Below are 26,638 nucleotides of genomic sequence, written 5' to 3' on the forward strand. Positions count from 1 at the left end.
TTTTTTTAATAGTACAGTTTTTTTTTTTTTCCTCATTCTTTTGGCCATGCCATGTGGCTTGTAGGATCTTAGTTCTGTGACCAGGGATCAAACCGAGACCCTCTTCTGTGAAATCTCTGTGTCCTAACCACTGGACAGCCAGGAAATTCCCAGGAATTGATTTTTAAATTTTATTTTAATTAATTAAAACTGGACAGTGCAGCTCTAATGTTTTACTTAGAGTTTGGTATTTACAATAATAGCATGTGTTAAGTGCTTTGTTTCATACTTATACCTTGAAAAATGTAGATAATTGTTGACCTTGTTTGAAAATTTGCAATAACAAAACCATTGTTTACTGTCATATGTCACCCTGATAATTGTATAGCTTTGTTTATCCAATGGTTTTGGTCCATTAGAAATCCTTTAGAGCCTTTAGAAATCCTTGAGAGCAGTTAATCTTTAAAAAAAATTCTTCGACATAGGTAATCCCCATTTTATAAATGAGGGATTTGAGACCACAGATTAGTTAAGTAACTTTCTCAAGTTAATATAACTTGCAGGTCATGGAGCTGGAATTCAAACTCAGGCAGTCTAGAGCAAAAGGCTGTACTCTATAACCAATTGGCCATCCTGCCTGTTACATCCTGTTAGTCGCTCAGTTTTGCCCAACTCTTTGTGACCCTGTGGACTGTAGTCCACCACGGGGCTCTGTCCATGGAATTATCCAGGCAAGAATACTGAAGTGGGTAGTCATTCCCTTCTCCTGATCTTCCTGACCCATGGATATGAACCCGGGTCTCCTGCATTGCTGGTGGATTCTTTATCATCTGAGCTACCAGGGAAGCCTAGTTCTCTCTAAATTGTCAGTTTCTAAAGAAGAATACATATAGTGATGATCAGCTAAGACACAATATATATCTGTGTAGGTAGTGAAGAACTTACTGTACTTGTACAAGTATTGTGAGTTTGCTTTCTGACAAGTAGTTATTGACCTCTTTAAGATCGTATTTCAGCACTTTATTTTTTTTTTATTTTGTTGTATTCAGATCTTGCCAATAAAGGTGGCCATTGCTATGGTCACCAAAAAGATAATCATTTTCTGTGATACACTTTTTAATTTGTTTCATACTCTGGAAGTGAGGCAGTATGGGCCTGAATTGATCTGCATGCTAGAATATCAGCTTGATTTTTGGTTTTAAATATAGCTTTTATATACCAGGTGATGGGATGAGTGTAATATGCAGCAGAAGAAATGATTTTCAGAATTCTGTATTGTCTGTTTAAATAAAAAGAGGACTTGTAGTATGTTAATAACTATGTTCATAGCCACCTCTAAATGCTAAAAGATGCAGATTCGAGTTAGAAGACATATTAAAATTTTTCCTTTGTAACCTACTGGTTACAAAAGAAAGTACTAAAATATATTTATAGGATTTTAGATTTAGAAAGTAACTTATCATTGTAGCGACCTGAAGCCCAAAGGGTTTAAGTTATTTGTCCAAGATCCTATACACTTTGTGGTTCATTGATTCAGCAAATAGACATTAAGTACCTGTTATATGTCTGCTGCTGCTGCTGTTGCTAAGTCGCTTCAGTCGTGTCTGACTCTGTGCGACCCCATAGACGGCAGCCCACCAAGCTCCCCTGTCCCTGGGATTCTCCAGACAAGAACACTTGAGTGGGTTGCCATTTCCTTCTCCAATGCGTGAAAGTGAAGGAATAGTTATTGTAGGACAGCACTACAGGCTGGAACAGAATCCCTGGTGTGAAGGTGTGCATGAAGCGATAGAGACACTGAGAAGTGAATATGGTCAGAACATAGAAAGCTCTGGGGGGAGAAGTATGAGCTGTAAGACAGGGACAATTACAATTACATTTTTCAACCATCATTTTAGTAGGTATTAAATTCAAATTCCAGCTCTGCCATTTAATTTGTGTTGCCATGTGTGGATCACTCAAACTTTACCTTTAATTTTCCTCTCTGTTAGATGGGGATAACAGCTATTTTATAGTACATAGTATCCTGAAGATTAATTAGGTACTGCTCGTAGTAGATACTTACACAGTGTTTACCTTCAGTTCAGTTCAGTTGCTCAGTCGTGTCCAACTCTTGGCGATGCCACGAATTGCAGCACACCAGGCCTCCCTGTCCACACCAACTCCCAGAGTTCACCAAAACTCATGTCCATTGAGTTGGTGATACTATCCAGCCATCTCATCCTCTGTCGTCCCCTTCTCCTCCTGCCCCCAATCCCTCCCAGCATCAGAGTCTTTTCAGTGAGTCACCTCTTCACATGAAGTGACCAAAGTACTGGAGTTTCAGCTTTAGCATCAGTCTTTCCAAAGAACACCCAGGACTGATCTCCTTTGAATGGACTGGTTGGATCTCCTTGCAGTCCAAGGGACTCTCAAGAGTCTTCTCCAACACCACAGTTCAAAAACATCAATTCTTCGGCACTCAGCTTTCTTCACAGTCCAACTTTCACATCCATACACAACCACTGGAAAAACCATAGCCTTGACTAGATGGACCTTTGTTGGCAAAGTAATGTCTCTGCTTTTGAATATGCTATTTAGGTTGGTCATAACTTGCCTTCCAAGGAGTAAGTGTCTTTTAATTTCATGGCTGCAATCACCATCTGCAGTGATTTTGGAGCCCAAAAAAATAAAGTCTGACACTGTTTCCACTGTTTCCCCATCTGTTTCCCAAGAAGTGATGGGACCAGATGCCATGATCTTCGTTTTCTGAATGTTGAGCTTTAAGCCAACTTTTTCACTCTCCTCTTTCACTTTCATCAAGAGGCTTTTTAGTTCCTCTTCACTTTCTGCCATAAGGGTGGTGTCATCTGCATATCTGAGATTATTGAGATTTCTCCTGGCAGTCTTGATTCCAGCTTGTGCTTCTTCCAGCCCAGTGTTTCTCATGATGTACTCTGCATATAAGTTAAATAAGCAGGGTGACAATATACAGCCTTGACGTACTCCTTTTCCTATTTGGAACCAATCTGTTGTTGCATGTCTAGTTCTAACTGTTGCTTCCTGACCTGCATATTGGTTTCTCAAGAGGCAGGTCAGGTGGTCTGGTATTCCCATCTCTTTGAGAATTTTCCACAGTTTGTTGTGATCCACACAGTCAAAGGCTTTGGCATAGTCAATAAAGCAGAAATAGATGTTTTTCTGGAACTCTCTTGCTTTTTTTCATGATCCAGTGGATGTTGGCAATTTGACCTCTAAAACCAGCTTGAACATCTGGAAGTTCATGATTCACATATTGTTGAAGCCTGGCTTGCAGAATTTTGAGCATTACTTTACTAGCGTGTGAGATGAGTGCAATTGTGTGGTAGTTTGAGCATTCTTTGGCATTGCCTTTCTTTGGAGTTGGAATGAAAACTGACCTTTTCCAGTCCTGAGGCCACTGCTGAGTTTTCCAAATGTGCTGGCATATTGAGTGCAGCACTTTCACAGCATCATCTTTCAGGATTTGAAAGAGCTCACCTGGAATTCCATCACCTCCACTAGCTTTGTTCGTAGTGATGCTTTCTAAGGCCCACTTGACTTCACATTCCAGGATGTCTGGTTCTAGGTGAGTGATCACACCGTCGTGATTCTCTTGGTCACGAAGATCTTTTTTTGTACAGTTCTGTGTATCCTTGCCAACTCTTCTTAATATCTTCTGCTTCTGTTAGGTCCATACCATTTCTGTCCTTTATCGAGCCCATCTTTGCATGAAATATTCCCTTGGTATCTAATTTTCTTGAAGAGATCTCTAGTCTTTCCCATTCTGTTGTTTTCCTCTATTTCTTTCCATTGATCGCTGAGGAAGGCTTTCTTATCTCTCCTTGCTGTTCTTTGGAACTCTGCATACAGATGCTTATATCGTTCCTTTTCTCCTTTGCTTTTTGCTTCTCGTCTTTTCACAGCTATTTGTAAGTCCTCCCCAGACAGCCATTTTGCTTTTTGCATTTCTTTTCCATAGGAATGGTCTTGATCCCGTCTCCTGTACAGTGTCACGAACCTCCGAACCTCCGTCCATAGTCATCAGGCTGTCTATCAGATCTAGTCCCTTAAATCTATTTCTCACTTCCACTGTATAATCATAAGGAATTTGATTTAGGTCATACCTGAATGGTCTAGTGGTTTTCTGTACTTTCTTCAATTTAAGTCTGAATTTGGCAATAAGGAGTTCATGATCTGAGCCACAGTCAGCTCCCGTTCTTGTTTTTACTGACGGTATAGAGTTTTCCATTTTTGGCTGCAAAGAATATAATCAATCTGATTTCGGTGTTGACCATCTGGTGATGTCCATGTGTAGAGTCTTCTCTTGTGTTATTGGAAGAGGGTGTTTGCTATGACCAGCAAAACGCTCTTGGCAAAACACTATTAGCCTTTGCCCTGCTTCATTCCATATTCCAAGGCCAAATTTGCCTGTTATGCCAGGTGTTTCTTGACTTCCTACTTTTGTGTTCCAGTCCCCTTTAATGAAAAGGACATCTTTTTGGGGTGTTAGTTCTAGAAGGTCTTGTAGAACCGTTCAGCTTCAGCTTCTTCAGCGTTACTGGTTGGGGCATAGACTTGGATTACTGTGATATTGAATGGCTTGTCTTGGAGACGAACAGAGATCATTCTGTTCAGAGATCATGTACTGCTCATAGTAGATACTTATACAGTGCTTACTTTAGGACCTTATTACCTGTCTTTTTGAAATGAAAGAAATGAAACACAGGTTTAAGTATAGCTGGTAAGGGGGTATGATGATTTAAACATAGTTAGAATGATGTCCAAACTTCCAGTTCAAAGATAAATAGGTCATAGGTATGTAAGGGCTTCCCTGGTGGCCCGGATGGTAAAGCGTCTGCCCGCAGTGCGGGAGACCCGGGTTCAATCCTGGGTCGGGAAGATCCCCTGGAGAAGGAAATGGCAGTCCACTCCAGCACTCTTGGCCTGGAAAATCCCATGGATGGAGGAGCCTCGTAGGCTACACTCCATGAGACCCGCAAAGAGTCGGACACGACTGAGCAACTTTACTTTTACTTTTTAGGTATGTATAAATGAATTTAATGGGTTTGTGTAATAAACTTGAATTTAATGAATTAATAAGCTTGTAAAATGTAGGGGTGAAACTGTCAACTGAGACAAAAAATTGAGTCTACCACTACATTCTATTTCCTGTCATTAAATTAGGTAAAGTTAAAAAAGTAGCTAATACAGTGTTTATACTTAAAAGGCTCGCTGATAACTTTCTTTTTTCTCACTGTCAAGACACATTTTTTCACATTTTTGAAATCAAGATTTATATTGTCTAAATATGCTTTTCAGCAGCCAGGTAAGTAAATTTTGACCATTCATATTTGGTGTTTTGGGAATTTAGCTTTGTGTATTCATTTATTCAGTTATCATTCCAGTTGATTTAAGTAAAACCACATAGGGTTGAATTGTTAAATGAATTTTTGCCCCTAATTGTTACTTAAAATGTCTACAAAATATCACAGTATAATACAGTTTTGCAGTAATAATTTTCTCAGCAGATTGCCTGACACATGGCAGTTAATTCAAAGATGGCAATATTGCCAGATCTCTGTCTCTAATTTCACACCTGAGCAAGGTTAGTATGAATGACTCATACATCTGGGAGAATATCTGGCTGTCAGAAATTTATGGATGATTTTGAAGGGGGCTCTTAGCTTCCATCTGTATTTAATTTGGAAAAAAATAAAATTATTAAGCTTAGTTAAACAGAAAATGCAGAAGATATTTCAGGATTTGTTGTGACCAAAAATAAGTGTCATTGCACAGCTGCTAAATAAATTGAGTTCATGAGCACAGATAATTAAATCAGATGTTTGAGTGCCTGCTGTGTGCACAGTGCCTGTTCTTGTGAAGTACAAATTCTAGTGGGAAAGCCAATAATAAGTAAATAATTGGAACATTGTATGTCAACTATGCCTCATTAAAAAAAAAGATTATTTACAGATTTTGCTAAAATGATATGAAGGAAAGGACAGAGTGTTAAGGGTTGGAGGGCAGAGCATGTAGAGGCAGCCAATATAAATAGAGTAGACACAGCGACTTCTATGAAGAGGTTAACATTAAACAGCCGTATACAAAGAACTGGGAGAGTGTGACAAGTGTAAAGAGACTAAAGGTGGCCAGAAATGTAAGGGATAATTTTTAAAAGTCTTATGGGATTATGTGGATAAGCTTGTGCTCTTATCCTTTAGTTAAGCCTTTTGTTTCATTTTAATAAAGGGTTATTTCTTATTTCCTACTTAAATTTGTTAATAAACTATTGTCTTAAAATTAGTATCAGAAAATCAGGGAAGTATGGTGTTTTGGTTATGATTATTATTAACACCACTGTATTCTTCTGTCTGAAGTTAACTTGCAGACACATTAAAAAAAAACAGTGTTGATAGAAACCAAAATGATTTGACAAGGCAAATTTGTTTTTATGGGAGATATCATATAGAAATTTAACATGATAAATTTAACTTGGATGTAATACTGTTTTTCAAACTGAAGGTGGTTGTTAGAATTACTTGGGGAACTTTTTCAAACTGTATTCCGGGCCCTGTATCAGTTAGGGCTTCCAGTGCAGTATATATCAGATTAAAGTTTTGTGTTTCTTTCAAAAAATAATGTTTGATTTTCTTTTTAATTTTAAAAGCTGTTGATGTTTTTTGTAAAGAATTTGAAAATTTTTTGATTAATTGTAGTTGCTTTTTGTTGTCCTTTTCTATAAAGTAGTCATTGTAGTCAAAGTATAGATATTTCCTAAAACATAGAAATAAATCATAATTTAAGTAATTTTCAGTATTTTAAATATTTATCTAGAAACTTGTTCATTTTAATTTTTTTTAAGTATTTGTGTGTATGTAGCAGTAGCTAGTTTGAAATGATGAAAAAGAATTACAGTTGCAGCAAGAAACTCTAAACTGTTGACCCTTGAACAACACTGGTTTGAACTCAGCAAATCCACTTGTACTCAGATTTTTTCAGTGAATAGATGCAGTGCTACATGGTACATGGTTGGTTGAATCTGCTGATAGGGAGGGCCAGCTATGGGAGTTGAGTATCCTTGGATTTTGGTATCCACAGTGGATCTGGAACCAACCGACAGAGAAGATTTTACTTAGGAATCAACTTAATTTGAATGTGTTGATCTGTATGAAGAAAACACAGAATTTATACAGGCATGAAAAAGAAGATTTTTAATAAAGAGCAGTGCTATGCTTCTGTATTGGATGACTCAGTGATGTGAGGATGTCATTTGAAATTAATTGTAAATTTAATTCCTATGAGGATGGAGTATAGAAAAGAAACTTATCAGTAGAAGTCTAATGTTTAACTGGAAGAATAAAGCAGGCAATAATAATGAAATACATTTTTAGGAAAGAATTAATATGGGACTTGTACTATTACAAAGTGTTAGTCATTCAGTCATGTCCAACTCTTTGTGACCCCATAGACTGTATAAAGTGCATTATAAAGCCACAGTAAATAAAATATAGTTCTGGTACAAAATTGGGAATAATAGCTCATAAATAGTTCCAAATATATGTGGGACTTTTTGTTGTGTTCAGTCTCTGAGTTGTGTCAGACTCTTTGTGACCCCAGGGACTGTAGCACGCCAGGCTTCCCTGTCCTTCACTATCTCCCGTCGTCTGCTCAAACTCATGTCCGTTAACTTGATGATGCCATAAGGGTATGGGAAATTTCCTAAGATACCATTATTAAAGATACCATTATTAAATATAAAATAATTGATCATTCCTTGATTTAATATCATCCAGTATTAAGTAATAAGTCATACAGTAAGTCATGTTTAACCTTTTCCAGTTATGTTAAGCTCTTTTTTAATGTTTGAATCAGAATCCAAATAAGATTTATATTTTGGTATTGATTGTTTTTAACATCCCTTTTAGTCTACTCATTTTCCTCTTGCAGTTTATTTGAATAAATCTGTCAGCCTATCTTAAAAGCATTTGCTACTTGAAAATAAGGAGCATTTCTTACTCCTTTTTGTACTCCTTGTTATAGTGCATTATATATGGATATTTAGGGAATGTTGGGGGGATTCGAAAATCCAGTTTCTTTTTTTTTAGATAGAAATTTATTATGAAATGTGACACATTCAAGAAATACTGTCTTTTTCATTTCAGTTGCTTTGGAGACATTTCCCTCCCTGCTCAAGGAATTTCTTTTTTCTTTTGGTTACCCTTTTGAGTCATAAATTAAAAACCCCAAACCTTTTGTTGTCTGCCTCACTTAAAAAATAATACATATGTATTTTTACTTTTTTGTAATTCAGAGTTACACAATTAGAATATCCTCAGTTAATCCTTCCCTCAAAGGTAAACACTAAATAATTTATGTATTTTTTCCTCCCAGCTTTTCACATTTATATAATTTTTGATAGAATTATAACTTATATACTATTATACAACTTGCTTTTTCTACCTGGACATTTTTCCATTTTAGAAAATATAAATCTACCGTCTTCAATGGCCTTATTTTGTATAGTGTGTATATATGTATATGTTTATCATCATTTTGCTGTACATATATGACCCTTGATTTCTAACTTTTTTACCTTTGTAAAAATCTGTGCCATTGTGTATTCTATTATGTATAACTTATTCCAGTTGTATATTTGGTAAAAGCAGGGCTTCCCTTGTAGCTCAGTCGGTAAAAAATTTGCTTGTAATGCAGGAGACCTGGGGTTCGATTCCTGGGTTGGAACATCCCCTGGAGAAGGAAATGGCAACCCACTCCAGTATTCTTGCCTGGAAAATCCCATGGACACAGGAGCCTGGCAGGTTACAGTCTATGGGGTCGCAAGAGTCGGACACGACTGAGCGACTAAGCACACACACTAGGCATGGACTGTACCTTTGTCTTGGGTAATGTGCAGTTTGATTTTACTTTGTAAACTAGCTTTTGTTACTTTTTACTTTGGAATATAGTTGTTGGGGAAAATATAAAAGCATTAGGAAATTAGGTTACAAACATATCATTAAAGATAGAACTTCTTTATAAACAGTTTTGTTGTAATTGAACACTAGTCTGAAACGGGGGCTTGCCCAGTGGCTCAGCAGTAAAGAATCTGCCTGCGATGCAGGAGCTGCGGGAGACACAGGTTTGATCCCTGGGTCAAGTGGGTCCCCTGGAGCGAGTGGGGCATGGCAACCCACTCGAGTATTCTTGCCTGGAGAATTCCATGGACAGAGGAGTCTGGCAGGCTTCAGTCCATGGGTCGCAAAGAGTGAGACATGACTGAAGCTACTTCCAGGAAGGCAGTCTAAAAGTAAGCCTCCTTATCTAAAATATGCACTAGATGAGTTTCTCCTTAAACAAAAGGCACACATCATTTACTTTGGTAGTTTCTGTAAGTAACACTGTCCTCAAATTCAGTGCTTTTTTTTCTTTCTTTCTTTTTTTCTCCCAGAAAAGAGGAATAGAAGGTAGAAGAAGATGCTGGGATCTGAACGTGGTGTTGTGGAAGAATGGTTATCAGAATTCAAGGTAAATTGCATTGAGGATGAGCATGTGTCATATGATTCTGTATGTTGTAATTCAGTGTATATATTCATGTATATGTTCATGGAGAAACTGAAACGAAAGTTATAAAGTGGGAATGGCAAAATATAAAATTACTTGTTTCTGTAATTGCACCTCTTTAAAAAGACACTAATGTGAATAATTGCAAAAGACCCTGATGCTGGGAAAGATTGAGGGCAAGAGGAAAAGGGAGCAACAGAGATGGTTGGATGACTTTACCTACTCAGTGGACATGAGTTTGAACAAATCTGGGAGATAGTGAAGGACAGGGAAGCCTTCTGTGCTGCAGTACATGGGGTCACAAAGATCCGACATGACTTAGCGACTCAACAACAACAACAAATGTGAATTATGGCCAGAAGATAATACGTAAAAATGAATCTAGTTGTTAGGATTGATAAGGTGATATATTCAATAAAAGAAGGGAAGCCTCCAAGCTTTAATAAGACATGGAAATCAAATTTGTGCCTTATGTTTTTATTTCCTGTGATTAAAAATCACTCATTAATTTTACTAAAAACTGTATAATTTATTAACACTATAGATATAAGTGTTTTGTGAAAATAAAATACAGGAATTGAAATATATCCCATGCTATTTTTTTTTTAAGACTAAAGTGACTCATTTCAGCAAAGCTTGTGTAATACGTGATTTCTAATCATTTCTCCTGGTTGACTAGTTAGAAGAATTGTATAACATTCTAATTTATTTGTTTTATTAGCTCATGGTTATTTCATGTATTAATTATTTTTTACTTTTCTTAGTTGACTCGTATAAGTCTTTTTGAGAAGGACTCATATAAATTTAAGTTTTTGACTTCTCAAATATTAAGTTCACTTTAAGTTTCCTTTGATGTTTCTTTTAGGCATTACCTGACACTCAGATCACCAATTATGCGGCAACTTTACACCGGAAAAAAACACTGGTACCAGCCCTCTATAAAGTTATTCAAGACTCAAATAATGAGGTAGGACAGTTTATAAGAAAAATGATTTTATTGTAGTACATAAGAAATACGTGTACTAAAACACATATATGTAAGTTTTGTAGTTTTCCTTTTTTTTGTTTAATCCTTCCAATGGGACTGGAAAACTTTCTTTCTGCTTTTTTTCATTCTGATAGTTGCTTTGGCTTTCCCCATGACCTCCCTCTCCATATTTTTTAATATTTTGACTAAATTTGTTACGGTTGAGGACAGTACATTTTGATTCTTGGTTTGAGTGACCACCATCTTAGGGGAGTATTTATTTAATTTGAAACTTTACTCTGTTTCCTGTTTTGGAATGTCTCCTTTCCTGGAATCTAAATTTTAGCCGTACATGGTTTGAGATTTATTTAAGTATTGTTTGCAGTCCTTCTATTGACAGTGTAGAACTCTGTGTAATCACTCTAATCAGAGAATTCAGTCAAACTGGTAATGTGAAATGATGCTGCTAGTAAATTTAGCTTGGAAATGACCAGAGAAAGCCTAAATAATCACAGTCAATAAACTTAGAGTAAGAGTTTGCTGTTGTTTAGCCTTGTGCTAGAAGGGGAAAAAAGTGCAGCTATTGACTCTATATGTTAACTTATGCAAAATACACACATTATCTTTCCATTAACATAATAGTATGACATACAGTTTTATCACCACTGGATTCATGTATGCTTTAAAATGAAATGAAAGGAACACACAGGAAAGTAGCTTCTTATCTTCCCAGATACAGCCTCCAAGAGTGCCTCTGCTGTGTACTGGAGTGAGTTTGAAGAAGTTCAGGTAATCATCTCCTAACCAGCAGCTTAACTTAAAGTGCATCTTCATTTTTGTCCTATCACTAAAAGCTTGCTTATTGACCTCTTTCTTTCCTATCTCCTAAACTTGGATTGGCTCTCAGTTGGGCTTGCATCTGTTGCTATTTGTAGCAGCAACCGCAGGACTCATTTGCTTCTTTTTCTCTTGCTGTGTATTTTTGAATGTTTTGTAACTTTAGGGATGGTAATGGACACATGCATATCTTTCTTGGTCAGGAGTTTTCAGAATTCTGTGTGAATATTGAATGTATGTATTCCCTTGTTTTGTCTTAACATTAAGCTTTGCTTATTAAAATACATTTGTTTTATGCTTTCTTTTTAAATTGTAAGTTCTTCATGGGCAGGGGTTATATATTTTTATATCTGTTTATATATATATATATGTATGTTAATTCCCTAGAATGTAGTATTTTATCACTAGTAAATATTGATTAGAAGAATAGTGAAATACATGGAGAGAATTCCTTGGCCAAGTTCTAACCATTGGACTGCCAGGAAATTCCTGTAGAAGTTTACTATTCCATATCATGGCTAACCTGTACTATAACTCGTTTAATCCCTAGACCAGCATGTTACTTTTTCTGCTTTCCCTCCTTCCAGATCCCTTACTGACTGCAGCAGTTCTGCTGCTTCCACTTCCAGAAAACCATTGACCCTACTGCTTCCTTATGATTTAATTATTCTTCTGCCTCCCTGCAAATGTCTCATGTCCCTCTTTTCTTAGCTACATTTTCGTGGTCCATCATTACAATCATTCCCTTGCACACATTCTCAGCTCCTTTGCTTCTCATTCCCTTAATTCATATTCTCTGGGCAAAATCTCAACACTAGATAAAATCCACCCATCCATCTACTTCATGCCTGTAACTGAGCAACTCAACGTACCTGGAGAAAACAGTTTTTTTTTACTTTCTCCACTTAAATGCAGGACTGAAAATTAAAAGTGAGCATATAATATTTCATTTTACACTCACCCACTGTTCATTTTATTCCTTCCTTTTCCTCAGACTTACCATCCTTCCTCATTTTCAGTTTGCTTTCTGTGTCGTTATAAAAGAAGGAAATAGTTGGAAACTATTTTCCTACTCAAATCTGCCGCTCTGCCAGCATCTCTAGTCAAACTCTCCTGCTGTTTCTGCTGTTCACTGGATGAAGTGTCTCAGATTGTATCGAAAACTATCTCTTCTACTTAGGCCTGGATCTCATCTTCTCTAACCACCTCAAAGATTACTCCTGCAGTTGTCTGCTCTTTTTCTTCTGTTGTTGATTTTTTTTTCCTTTCTTGATGAAAGGAATATGATAAACAACAATATTCTATTTTTTAAAAACCTTCTTTGATTTGCTTCCTATTTTATTACCTACACCATTTTTCTGTTCTCCTTCCCAGTGAACTTTACAATATTCCTATTCAGCCTCTGCCTACTTGTGCTCATTTCCTCTCCTCATATTTTTTCATTACCCACTCATATTTGGATTCAGTCTGCATTATTCCACCCAAACTGCTCTCAATGGATTCATCATATGGCATGCCTGTTAGTAATTATCATGTCAAAATTATTTGCTAAGTTTGAGGGAAGTGTAAGTTATTCTTAACATCTTTTGCTGTAGGTGATAGCACCATTTAAGTATAAGTGTTAGTTGCTCAGTAGTGTCTGACTCTTTGCAACCCCATGGACTGTAGCCCACCAGGCTCCTCTGTCCATGGAATTCTCCAGGAAAGAACACTGGGGTGGGTTGTCATCCCCTTCTCCAGGGGGTCTTCCTGACCCATAGACTGAACCTGCATCTCCTATATTGCAAGAGGATTCTTTACCATCTGAGCCACCAGGGAAGCCCCATCTACCTATGTTTCTGTCTATTTATTTACTTATTTATATACTGTGCCACATGGCATGTGGGATCTTGGTTCCCCAACCACGGATTAAACCCAGGCCCTTGGCAGTGAAATCACAGAGTCCTAACCACGGGGACTGCCAGGGAAGCACCTTTCCCTTTTTCAAACTCTGTGAGGAGGTCATTTCTGATACTGAGAAACTGAGAACATGATGGCATGATACATATGCTTGGAATTAAAGATTTTAACAATACATTGGCAAGTTTTTAATAGTCTTATTTTGCAGTGGTATCTGATGAAAATTTACTGGATTTCCAGTCACTTCCCCACCCTCCTTTTAAACAACAAAAGTACTAATTTTGGTTAATCTATATTTCTTTGCAGTGCTTATTAAAACACAGTCTCTACATGCTAATGTACTTGCTACTGAGGACAGGAAATAAGGTCTTTATAACATAGACAAATCATAATAGTACCGCAGCCAATGACATTTAGAGAAGGCAATTTTAGAGTCTTACTAAAGAGGAAAGTAGATTTAAAACATGGACATATATTTTTAATACATAAATTTATGAAGACAACAATGTTTAATTCCCCTAAAGAGCTGAAAGTTGTCAGTACTTTAAAAAGTTACCAGCAGTTGGCCATTTTCAAAAGTTCATTACTTCATTATTGGTACTACATAGACTATACTGCTTGAAATTAAGCAATCCTCACCTCTTCCTCCACCTCCTTTCTGGTATAAGAAGAGTTGTATAGTGAAAACATCATCTGTGTCAAAATATCTGAATTCTGGTATCTTTCTCCACCACTAATTTCTATGACCTTGGACAAATTGTCTGACTGGTCTAGACTTCAGTGTAAGGGGCGAGTTGGCATGTTTTTTAAGATTTTAAATCCTATGATAGTGATTTCATGTAAAGCATTTGGTGGTTAGTAGACTAGAAAGTATGTAAATTTTTTCTGGCTTTAGAGTTCTTAAGAGTTAAGCTTAAGTCATCTAAATAATATTACTGTACAATCAATATAGGATTTGTTGACTTGAATTCACTATTGTGAAAGTAATGACTTTATTCTGAAGTGTTAGATTATTAGAAACATATATATCTACATTCAAGCAGTTACAAGGGTGTATATAGTATTATCAGAATAGAAGTGTATAAATTATTGAATTATTCCTTTTTTAAAGCTACTGTTACATTATTATATGTAAAATAGATAACTAATATGGATTTACTGTATAACACAGGGAACCCTACTCAATAATTCTGTAATGACCAATATGAGAAAAGAATCTAAAAAAGAGTGGATATTTTGTTAAAATGTCTAATTTGAAAGAAAGAGAGGATATTTTGTTAAAATGTCTAATTTGAAGAATGTCTCTCATGACAACCATTAACAGTGAATACTCCTCCTTTAGTATGTTAAATGATACCTTTGACCTAGTCCAGTAATTTTTTTCCCCTATTACACCTAAGCTCATCCTTTAGTCAGTCACTCAGTCGTGTCAGTCATGTCTGACTCTTTGTGACCCCATGGACTATAGCCCACCTGGCTGCTCTGTCTTACAAAACTCCAGAATACTGGAGTCGGTAGTCACTCCCTTCTCCAGAGGATCTTCCCAACCCAGGGATTGGGTCTCCCACACTGCAGGCAGATTCTTTACCTTCTGAGCCACCAAGGAAGCCAAAGCTCATCCCTTAGGTCTGTCAAACTTTAACAAATTTATTTAAATACAATTCTGTGAGCACTACTGAGGGCCAAGATCATACGTTTCATCCTTCTTAAACCACGAAGCTACTTCCTGAATCTTATAGTTTGAATGATGTAGGCCCTCTCTAAATTTTAGATGGTTAATAAATACAAGAAAAGGATTCAGCAAAGTAAAAAGAGTGTATGTATATATGTAACAGATTCACTGTGCTGTATACCTGAAACTAACACAACCTTGTAAATCAGCTATACTCCAATAAAAATTTTTTAAAAAACAAAAAGCTGGTGTTAAATTTTAATTTAAGCATTATTTTATAGTTTCCTCTCAGTGTTTTATCTGCATTTTAAGATCATAGGCAGTTTTCTATAGTCTAGCAGTTTTGTGAAGTTATTCTAGCAATACTATTCTAAATTAACAGTACAAGTTTAGGAGGAAAGAGGTTTATATAAACTGCTTATTTTCTTCTTAAGATTATAAAGTTCCTTATGTCATATTTTGTGATATTATACAAAAAATTATCAGGTTAAACATTGGAAAGGCTATTTCTCTATACTTCCTCCTTTTCAGTCTTTCCAATAAATACAATTAGCAAGACTTGTCAGTCTTAAAATATAAAAGTAATCTGTTTTACTTATATGTCTTTAAATGAAAAGGTCAGTTTTCATTCCAATCCCAAAGAAAGGCAATACCAAAGAATGCTCAAACTACCGCACAGTTACACTCATCTCACACGCTAGAAAAGTAGTGCTCGAAATTCTCCAAGCTAGGCTTCAGTAATACATGAACCGCGAACTTCCACATGTTCAAGCTGGTTTTAGAAAAGGCAGAGGAACCAGAGATCAAATTGCCAACACCCGCTGGATCATGGAAAAAGCAAGAGAGTTCCAGAAAAACATCTATTTCTGTTTTATTGACTATGCCAAAGCCTTTGACTGTATGGATCACAATAGACTGTGGAAAATTCTTCAAGAGATGGGAATACCAGACCACCTGACCTGCCTCTTGAGAAACCGATACGCAGGTCAGGAAGCAACAGTTAGAACTGGACATGGAACAACAGACTGGTTCCAAATAGGAAAAGGAGTACGTCAAGGCTGTATACTGTCACCTTGCTTATTTAACTTATATGCAGAGTACATCATGAGAAATGCTGGGCTGGATGAAGCACAAGCTGGAATCAAGATTGCCAGGAGAAATATCTATAACCTAAGATATGCAGATGATACCACCCTTATGGCAGAAAGTGAAGGAGAACTAAAGAGCCTCGTGATGAAAGTGAAAGAGGAGAGTGAAAAAGTTGGCTTAAAGCTCAACATTCAGAAAACTAAGATCATGGCATCAGGTCCTATCACTTCATGGCGAAAAGATGTGGAAACAGACTTTATTTGGGGGGCTCCAAAATCACTGGAGATGGTGACTGCAGGTATGAAATTAAAAGATGCTTACTCCTTAGAAGGAAAGTTATGACCAGCCTAGTCAGCATATTAAAAAGCAGAGACATTACTTTGCCAACAAAGGTCCGTCTAGTCAAGGCTATGGTTTTTCCAGTGGTCATGTATGGATGTGAGAGTTGGACTATAAAGAAAGCTGAGCACAGAAGAATTGATGCTTTTGAACTGTGGTGTTGGAGAAGACTCTTGAGAGTCCCTTGGACTACAAGGAGATCCAACCAGTCCATCCTAAAGGAGATCAGTCCTGGATGTTCATTGGAAGGAATGATGTTGAAGCTGAAACTCCAGTACTTTGGCCACCTGATTTGAAGACCTGACTCATTTGAAAAGACCCTGATGCTGGGAAAGATTGAGGGCAGGAGGAGAAGGGGATGACAGAGGATGAGATAGTTGGATGGCATCACTGACTCAATGGACATGAGTTTGAGTAGGCTTTGGGAGTTGGTGTTGGACAGGGAGGCCTGGCGTGCTGCAGATCATGGGGTCACAAAGAGTCGGACACAGCTGAGCAATTGAACTGAACTGATTTAAAATATTCACTAGCATTTAGATGTCCAAATATTATGTATTGCAAAGTGCCTTTATCTACTAAGTGGTATATAATTTGTTTAAATCACATGCATTGGAGAAGGAAATGGCAACCCACTCCAGTATTCTTGCCTGGAGAATCCCAGGGACAGGGAGCCTGATAGGCTGCTGTCTATGGGGTCGCACAGAGTTGGACACAACTGAAGCGACTTAGCAGCAGCAGCAGCAATCTAAAGTTGATATTCAGTATTTCAGGGAGAAATATCAATAACCTTAGATAAGCAGATGACACCACCCTTATAGCAGAAAGCAAAGGAGAACTAAAGAGCCTCTTGATGAAAGTGAAAGAGGAGAGTGAAAAAGCTGGTTTAAAATTCATCATTCAGAAACTAAGATCATGGCATCCGGTCCCATCACTTCCTGGGAAGTAGATGGGGGAACATTGGAAACAATGACAGACTTTATTTTTGGGGGCTCCAAAATCGCTGCAGATGGTGACTGCAGCCATGAAATTAAAAGATGCTTGCTCCTTGGAAGAAAAGCTATGACCAACCTAGACAACATATTAAAAAACAGAGATATTACTTTGCCAACAAAGGTCCGTCTAGTCAAAGATAGTTTTTCCCATAGTCATGTATGTGTGTGAGAGTTGGACCATAAAGAAAGCTGAGCGCTGAAGAATTGATGCTTTTGAGCTATGGTGTTGAAAAAAACTCTTGAGAATCCTTTGACAGCAAGGAGATCAAACCAGTAAATCTTAAAAGGAATCAGTCCTGAATATTCTTTGGAAGGTCTGATGCTGAAGCTGAAGTTCCAATACTTTGGCCACCTGATGTGAAGAACTGATTCATTTGAAAAGACCCTGATGCTGGGAAAGATTGAAGGCAGGAGGAGAAGGGGATGACAGAGGATGAGATGGCTGGATGGCATCACCAACTCGATGGACATGAATTTGAGCAAGCTCTGGGAGTTGGTGATGGACAGGGAAGCCTACTATGCTGCAGTCCGTGGGGTCGCAAAAAGTCGGACATGACTGAGTGAACTGAACTGAAAGTTGAAATTTAGTTTATTTCCAACAATATCATTTGACATTCTTTTCTTCCAATCGAAACTTCTAAAAATGGAAGATTGTAAGAGTTGGTAAGAACAGAAAAAGAAACTAACTGTAAACTAGTATATTAGTTAAAGAACTGATTATCTAAGAAGTTGAATTAAGTACCATGTGTTGAAAGAGATGTTGATATATGGACATGAAGGACTTCTTATAGTTACAGATCAGTTCAGTGTGTAGTCCCTGTATAAATAGAGATTGAGGTTTTGGTTGCACTGATTTCGAATAAGCAAAAATTAATATTGAGAATTTATTTTTAAAATACAAGTATATGTGCCTTAAAAAAATACAGCCAAAAGAATGGAAATAGCTAATGCATTTTATTTTCTTTTTAGCTTCTGGAGCCTGTCTGCCACCAGCTGTTTGAGCTCTATCGTAGCTCTGAAGTTCGACTTAAGAGGTTCACACTGCAGTTCTTGCCAGAATTGATGTGGGTTTATTTACGGCTTACAGTTAGCCGAGACAGACAGAGTAATGGTTGCATTGAAGCACTTCTGTTAGGAATTTACAATTTGGTAAGTGGAAAATAATAGTTGGAAAATGTCAAAATTTTTTTTAAGTCCTCTGAAATAATACAGAATAGTTAGAGGAAAAGAAATTTAAATGTCTGTTGAATAACTTATTTGAATTAATTAAATTGAGTACATAGGTGTTCAGTGTATGCTAGTAATGCGTTTTATAAAGTAGGTGAAACTATTATAATTGATGAAATTATTAATTTATGGCTTATTTTTCTGATTTTTAAATTGACTAATATTTGTAATGCCTTGCATTAAAATTTTTAAATTTATTTTTAATAATCATTTGATAAAACATTATGTATCTGATACTGTATTGTTCATGAAATTGTTTTCTTTTAAGGAATTCTTAAGTACCTTAAACATTGTGGGTTGTTTTTTTTTTCTCATGGTGTCCTGTTTAGAACATTGGTGTTGAAATTCCAGCCTTTGAATTCTTGTATTCTGTGTATTCCCTGTAAACAAACACACTGCATAATAAAACTATATTTGTAGATGAGAGGTACCTCAGCTAAAGTACCTCACAAAACATTTGAGTCTACAAAAAATACTCTGCACCAGTGCCCATTTCTCTTAAGCATTATCTCTTAATCATTAAAGAACATTTCCATCACTGAAATGTGAAGGAAGAAGTCTGGCCTTTGAAGTCACTTGTATTTTGTTTAAAAATAGGCCCTGCCACTTACTGGCTGTTTTAAATTTAAACAAGTTACTTAATACCTTGATTTCAGTTGCCTCATCTGTAAAACAGAAATAAAACATTGATAGTAGTTTTAAAAGCGATTAGAAGTACCCAGCGTGTTGCCTGAGGTGTTTATTGAATGTTTACCACTACTATTATAAGTAGTAGTAGTAATAGAAGTGGTATCATAATTAAAGGTGAGTTGTTTAATGAAAAGTTGGTATAGGTATAAAATTACTTTGCTACCTTACCTGATTTTTTTATTTGAAAATAGGAAATTTTGTTTCATCTATCATCATGTCTCTAGTGCTTAGCACAGGTGCTTAGTAAATGTTTATTGATGTTAGTTATTGTTTGTACTGTTTGGTATAATAAACTTCAGTGGTGGAACAAATAAAGCAAAAAATCTGGGGATGCCTGACAAGTTCTTGACAGTACTTGTTGGTGCTATGGTTTAATTATCTTTTGGTATCTTAAAAATAGTGTACTGTTTTAAAACACTCAATTATGTATCAAAAATGTAACCTCGAGTTTCTGTCTTCTTTTATATCTTTGTTCTCTCATCTCTGCGGTTCTCAATTTTTCTTACCACCTTGGATTTCTTTCATATATTCATTTCTCTTTTTTCTTCTTTTCTCACCCCAGCACTTCTCCCTTGCTTCAGTAGCCTAACACCTTCTCCACAGATATACATGGATAAAAATCAAAAGTATTTGACTTAATTTGAAACTTAGGGATAAAAATTAAAATTTTATCCCCTAACTTAAATCAGGCCCGTTCATCTTAGCATAGACTTTCTCTGAGACACAGTGGCTCAGATGTGGTAACTAGTTTGACTACAGAGTAGGTAAATGATTTCCCTAAGGATTTTTAAACCACTTTCCTGCCAAAATTAGAGGTATGGCCATTGTTCACATGCAACTGATACTCTCCTGTGACATGTTAAACTCAGAAACTGGTTCTCAAGGAAAGTTCTTTTGGGTTTGTGTTTTGGTAATGATAGTTGTTTTTTATTGTTGTTTCTTCCTTTTATGCTGTACAACCACTCATCTCTCTGACCACCTTCCTTCTAGGTCTACTAAGGGTAGTCTGTCTCTGGGTTTTATGCCAGTCATGTATACTAATATGGTTTTAAAAGAAACAGATTAAAATAAGACAGTAGACAGAAGGATTGGTGCAGGAGGGGCATTTCACCCCTCTAATTGCCGGTGTCTGTAGGCAGGTTTTTACTGATACCTGTAGAAGACTGGAGGTGCCAGAGACTGTAGAAATGAATGCCATGACTTTTTCAGTGAAAGATAAAATGCTTTTTAAAAATCACAGGGATGTTTCTGTTGTTCAGTAAAAACTATTAAGTATGAATTTATGATTAATCACTTGGATTAGTACCATATAATTATGTTAATATGTAGCTTATTTCAGGTCATTAATTTATTATTGAATAATTTCATTGTAAGATTTTCTTTTAATAAGTGTAGATCTCTTGGCTAAGACCTTTAATTTTAATCTTTTATATGGGAATTCTATTTTTAGTTTTCTGAGGAACCTCTATACTATTTTCCATAGTGGCTTTACTAACTTACATTCCCACCAGCAGTGTAGGAGGATTCCATTCTCTCCATACCCTCTCCAGCATTTGTTATTTGTAGACTTTGTAATGATGGCCATTCTGACTGGTGTGAGGTAGTACCTCATTGTAGTTTTGATTTGCGTTTCTCTAAAATTAATGATGTTGAGGCTTCCCTGATAGCTCACTTGATAAAGAATCCACCTGCAATGCAAGAGACCCTGGTTTGATTCCTGGGTTGTGAAGATCTGCTGGAGAAGGAATAGGCTACCCACTTCAGTATTATTCAGCTTCCCTTGTGGCTCAGCTAATAAAGAATCTGCCTGCAATGCAGGAGACCTGGGTTCAATCCTTGGGTTGGGAAGATCTCCTGGCGAAGGGAAGGGCTACCCACTCCACTATTCTGGCCTGAAGAATTCCATGGAGTGTATAGTCCATGGAGTTGCAAAGAGTCAGACATGACTGAGTGACTTGCACTTTTAGCATCTTTTCATGTGCCTACTGGCCCTCTGTATGTCTTCACTGGAGACATGTCTGTTAAGGTCTTACCTTTTTTCGATTGGGTTGTTTGTTTTTTTGTTCTTGAGTTATATGAGCTTTTGTATATTTTATTTGTAACATTTGCAAATATTTTCTATTCTAAAAATGTGGAACACTTCACAAATTTGCATGTCATCCTAGTTAGGGCTATGCTAATTGTCTGTTATCTTTCCATTAATCTTTTAAACTCAGCTAGTTTCTACTAAGAGATATGATAACTTGTAATCTCCCTGGCTGTCCTGCAAATTTATCATGAGGATTTATATATGTGCCTATTTCATGTCTTTGTTGTCATGGTATTTTTGATTAATTGTGTTATTATATCTCTCAATGTCTCCCAAAGGACGTCAACTACCAAAGTGTACAAATTTGCTAATTGGTTAAAGATACATAAGGGTAATAATATTTTTATTACCATTTCTAAAAGTCTTCCTCAATCGCCAATTATATATTTGTTAAATTAAGAAAGCAGTTATTTCTTTTAATAGAGTTGTGTGACTATTTCATTATCTCTGAATTTTCTTTTTTTTTACCATAGGAAATTGCTGATAAAGATGGAAACAATAAAGTTCTGTCTTTTACCATCCCTTCCTTATCCAAGCCGTCAATATACCATGAGGTAAGTAAGATTGGAGAGGTAAAATCTTTAAAAATTATCAATATATTGAGCAAAAGTCAGTTTCATACTAGAGATAAATATTCCTAACACATCTTTAGCAGATTTGTTTCTTTAAATGTGGATGTTTGTTATTAGTGATATAAAGCTGAGCTGTTGTCAAGAGAGATAGAAATTACTTATTGGAAAATTTTCCTCTAGTTCTGGTTTATTTCTTTTTTATTCTTCTACCAATATCATCACTGGTCTTTTTTATTATATGAATTTTTAGAAATATTCCTTTAAATTTTTTAAGTCGTCCATATTAGAAATGATAGATTGATTTATTTTTTATTATTTTTTAGGAAAATAACTACTTAGAAGAATATTAACACAGTACATTTAAAGTACTCTGATTGATGCATTCTAGATATTCATTAACCTTATACTTCTGATTTTTCCAGTATTTATTTGGTTGAAGATTGTGAGAACACTGATAATTATGTAGATAGATGGCTCCTATTGACCTGAACTCCTGCCTGCTCTCTTTAAGGATATATATTATGAATCAAGCTTCTCGTCTGTTGGGCCTTTAGTGCATAAAGTTGTGAGGAAAGCATTTAAATTAACTGATTCACTAGTAGTCTAAAAATTAGATTCAATTTTCTTAACAGCAAGCAGTATCCAGTTGCTTCATAGCTCAATGCAGCTATTTATTTTTTAATTGATTCCCCTGGGACTTTGTCTTTTGTTGGAAATAGAATGCCTCTTACTTAACCAAGGCTGATTTTAGCATAGAACATTTCTAAATATTAGATTTTAACTCTTCTGTGTATCAAGTTATAAAATGGAGGGTAATGAGACATTTACAAATTGATGGTTCTAACTTTAGAAACATGAAATCAATTATATCACTATTAAAGAGCCTTTTGATTGTAGTATTTATTCTTGTTTGTATTATGCAATTATAACTCCCTACACCTTGCTTTCTTAATGTAAGATTAATGAGAGTATCAGCCTCTGTGAAGTTAGACAAACCTGCAGGTTTGAATGTATAGTCCCCAAGAGTGCTCTGAGTTCTGGAAACAAACAAATTAAAGTTGTTGCATTTGTAATCTTTATTTTTTTAAGCAATTTTTCTTATTCTCTGTCCTAAATATAGATTCATTCCATAATATTTCAAAAACAAAAGGGGTGTAGTTTTAGTTTTATATATTGTATATATGTTTTAAAAGGAGCTATAGAACATATATAATTGAAAAATTGAAGAGATTTTGAAAGAGAAGAAGAAATGGTCTGAAATTACCTTTTGTTGAAGCAGAATTAAATGTTCTCATGTTACAGATTTTTATTTTATTTTAAAGACACAGTCTCATACTTTACCTTGTTTTTATAGCCCTCCACGATTGGATCCATGGCCTTGACAGAAGGGGCATTATGTCAGCATGATCTCATCAGGGTTGTTTACAGTGATCTTCATCCTCAGAGGGAAACATTCACTGCACAAAACCGGTAATAATCAAAACTGTAGATGTTAAAATTGTTAATTTACACTTAATAGTTAGCTATAATTACTTTGGTTCACATTTGGTATGAGAAGAGACATATTGTTTTCCAGAATTGTGTACCATTTTGCAGTCCCACCAGCAATGTATGATAGTTTCAGTTTCTCAACATCTTTACCTACTCTTTTTTTTCCATCTTTTTGATTATATCTATCTTAGTCGGTATGGAAAATGGTATTTCATTGTGCTGTTGTTTTTGCAATATGTTTTACCTTTTTGTACAGTCAGCTATGTCAGAAATACATACTTTTTTTTCCCCAAGTTAAACGTGCATTAGTTCTAGAGTTTATTACGAAAAACTGCAGTCTCTGGCTCCCCATCCCTTCCACTTCTCCTTCCCTAGATGTAACAACTTTTAACCAGTGGTTCTCAACCAGGGCACTTCTGCCCCTTCAGTGAACATTTGTCAGCGTCTGGAGACTTGATTGTCATAACTGAGTGGGAGGGAAGACTGCTACAAGCATCTCAAGTGTAGAAGTCAGGGATGCTGTTCAGCATCCTGCCACGCCTGGACTGGCCCCCCACAACAGTCATTTATCTGGGCCAAAATGTCGATAGAGCTGAGGTTGAAAAATCTTGCTGTTAATATTTACCATCTTAGTAGTAATTTACTGCTTTAAATTTTTTCACTTTGGGGCATTATCTAATAACTTATCTCTATGAAAGATAAAAACTTGGGTTGTTAGCTCTCTTCGTCCTTTCTTCTCAGCATAGTTATCTTGTAATTCTGGAGAATTCATTATTTAAATTTCTCATTATTATGAATGATTTTTTTTTTTTTTTGGCCATGCTATACAGCATGCAGAATCTTAGTTCCCCAACCAGGGATTGAACCCGTGCCCCCTGCATTGGGACTGTGGAGTCTTAAACCACTGGCCCACCAGGGAAACCCCTTGAATGAACATTGCTCATCAGAACTATTCAGAGCTGAGCTTTGTGACTGGTTACTTTTCCTTTCCTGCATATCTTTTTGTTTTCCTTGAAGTTCATCTTTGACCTTTTGTTTTCTTTGTTTACTATGTACTTTGTAATTTAGCCCTGTAAATTTTCTATCAGTTTTCTATGTAGCCTTCCAAAACTTTGTTTACACCAGTTATTTTCTCAATTTTATCTTCCTGAAAAAGGAGCTCCCAGAGCCTTTTTTGACTTACTGCAATCTGAACTGTGTTTCCCTCTTTGCCTGGTATATACTTGTTATCTTGGTATTTCCCCTCACTATTACCCTGGGAATTGCCTTTTTCTTTTTCCTGTGTGGATGGATCCACTGTTTCTTGCACCCTAGATCCTCATTCTTTGTTTCTAGTATTCTGAAATTCCATGTGATATTTCTTGGTGTGGGTTTATTTCCTGTTTGTACTGAGCAGTACATGGGCCTTTTTGATTTTGAAACTCATGTCCTTCAGGCTGGGAACTTTGCTTAATTATTTTTTGTTAATTAGTTTAACCTCTCCATCTTCTCTAGTCTCTTATTATTTGTCCTTTATTTATTTGGTCTTTTATTATCTTTCTTTGTGGAGCTTTTATTATTTGGAGCTCCTATTGTGGCACTCTTTCCTCTTCCATTTGCCATATCTTTTTCCTTTGGCTTCACTTTCTTATGATAGTTCCTCAACTTCATCCACCAGTTCTGTTCCTGAGTTTTTAATTTCTGTCATCATATTTTGTATATCTGGAAGAGAATTTGACCACCCTAAGAGGAAAGACTTAAAGATATGGACAGAATACATCATATTTTGTATATTCTGAATGGTCTTTTAAAATAGTTCCTATTTGGATTTTTGTTGTTGTTTTTTTATTTTTGAAACAGCATCTCTTTTTTTAGAATATTAATGATAATTTGCTTTATTTAAAGTTTTTTTTCTCTTTTATTTATGTTTATTGTGTCCTCCAAATTGTGTTCTCCCACCCCCGTTTCTTTATTTTGACCTCATTTTCCTATTAATGAAGTTCATCAGATGTCTGATAATCCATTTTTCCCTACTTATGTTTAAGAGCTGGGAATTTAAAAAAATGAGAAGCTATGACCATGTTGGTAGGGGCTGATTGAGTATGAACTTCCCAACTTCTCACTGGGCCATTCATTTGGGGAACTTCCCAAGTCCATATCTTTAAGTCTTTACTCTTAGAATGGCCAAATTCTCTAAACTCTTCTAGTTTCTTAGTCAGAGGGCTGCTAGCATTCTGATGCCCAAGTGAGGAAGGAAAACTTGAGGTGTCAGTATCCAGTAAGACCTATTTTACTTAAGTTTTCTATTTTCAGTATCTTCCCATCCTCCCCACTCCAACCCAAATCACACTTGTGCTTGGTGGTTCCCTGGTAGAAGTTTCTCTTTTATCCTTTCAGAAAATAAGTCTTCAATTTCAGAAAATAAATCTTCAATGAACCTCGCAGCATAGAGAAGGAGAAAGGATCTGAAGATGTGAACTGCTTCTGTGTCATACTTTGAACTCAATTTTTAACTTTTCATTTTGAAATAATTTCTGACTTTAAAAAAATATTTCAGAAGTAGCACAAAGACTTTCAATATACTCTTCGCCACCTATGGCAAGCCTTTTAGAAGTACTGTGTTCCTGGGTCCTGCCCTCAGAGATTCTAATTGGGTCAGTCTGTGTTGAGAAACAGGAATATATTATTCCAAAATGTCCTTAAATAACTATAATGTGCATTCAGGTTTAGGAGCCACTTTCTTAGTGATTGTACAGATTAAGAAAGCACTCATTTATTCATTCAATAAAAATTAATTGAGCAATAATAATGTATTAAACACCGTGTCTGACACTAGAGTTAGAGATGAGTAAATTAGGGTCTCTGTCCTAAAGTTGCTTATTACTGAATGGATAAAACAGAGGTAGAGACATAGAACTGATTTAGTGAGATAAATACTGTATTAGAGCTATACAGATGAACAATTTTTGTTTGTTTTAGTTGGGAGAATTAAGAATGTCTTTATGTCTGAAATTAAAATTTGAGCCAGGATTTGAAACCTTAGTAGGAGTTTTCCAAGTGAAAAGTGTTGTAGTAAGAAAGGATAATATCAATAAAAAAAAAAAGCAAGGTATTATGAAAAATTATGGCATTATTCATGGAATGATATAAGAAAACTGTTATCATATGGTGTATGTGGTAGGCAGTGGAGGGAAATAAGGTTGGAGAGGTAGATTGAGGGTGGATTTTTAAAGGACCTTTTATGCCTTGATGAGT

The 26,638-nt window shown here is 36.1% G+C and overlaps 1 protein-coding gene and 1 pseudogene across 3 annotated transcripts in view; one reads left to right on the plus strand and one right to left on the minus strand.

Moving 5' to 3' along the window:
- The window catches only part of FAM126B (family with sequence similarity 126 member B), a 69,225-nt gene that overhangs the window by 18,033 nt on the left and 24,554 nt on the right, over nt 1-26,638 (plus strand). For 2 of the 3 annotated variants that reach the window (XM_040228822.1, XM_040228823.1), the window contains exons 4-8: nt 9,428-9,504; nt 10,406-10,507; nt 18,305-18,484; nt 21,815-21,895; nt 23,268-23,383. In XM_040228822.1, the coding sequence (XP_040084756.1) occupies nt 9,454-9,504; nt 10,406-10,507; nt 18,305-18,484; nt 21,815-21,895; nt 23,268-23,383 (530 nt within the window). In that variant the 5' untranslated portion in view covers nt 9,428-9,453. Of the gene's footprint in view, nt 1-9,427; nt 9,505-10,405; nt 10,508-11,240; nt 11,297-18,304; nt 18,485-21,814; nt 21,896-23,267; nt 23,384-26,638 lie in introns of those variants that run through there. The other variant, XM_040228824.1, reaches the window with a different exon arrangement.
- LOC120855187 lies at nt 21,378-21,475 on the minus strand (annotated as a pseudogene).

The sequence above is a fragment of the Oryx dammah genome, unplaced genomic scaffold (genome assembly GCF_014754425.2).
Source record: "Oryx dammah isolate SB20612 unplaced genomic scaffold, SCBI_Odam_1.1 HiC_scaffold_27, whole genome shotgun sequence".
Taxonomy (NCBI): Eukaryota; Metazoa; Chordata; class Mammalia; order Artiodactyla; family Bovidae; genus Oryx; species Oryx dammah.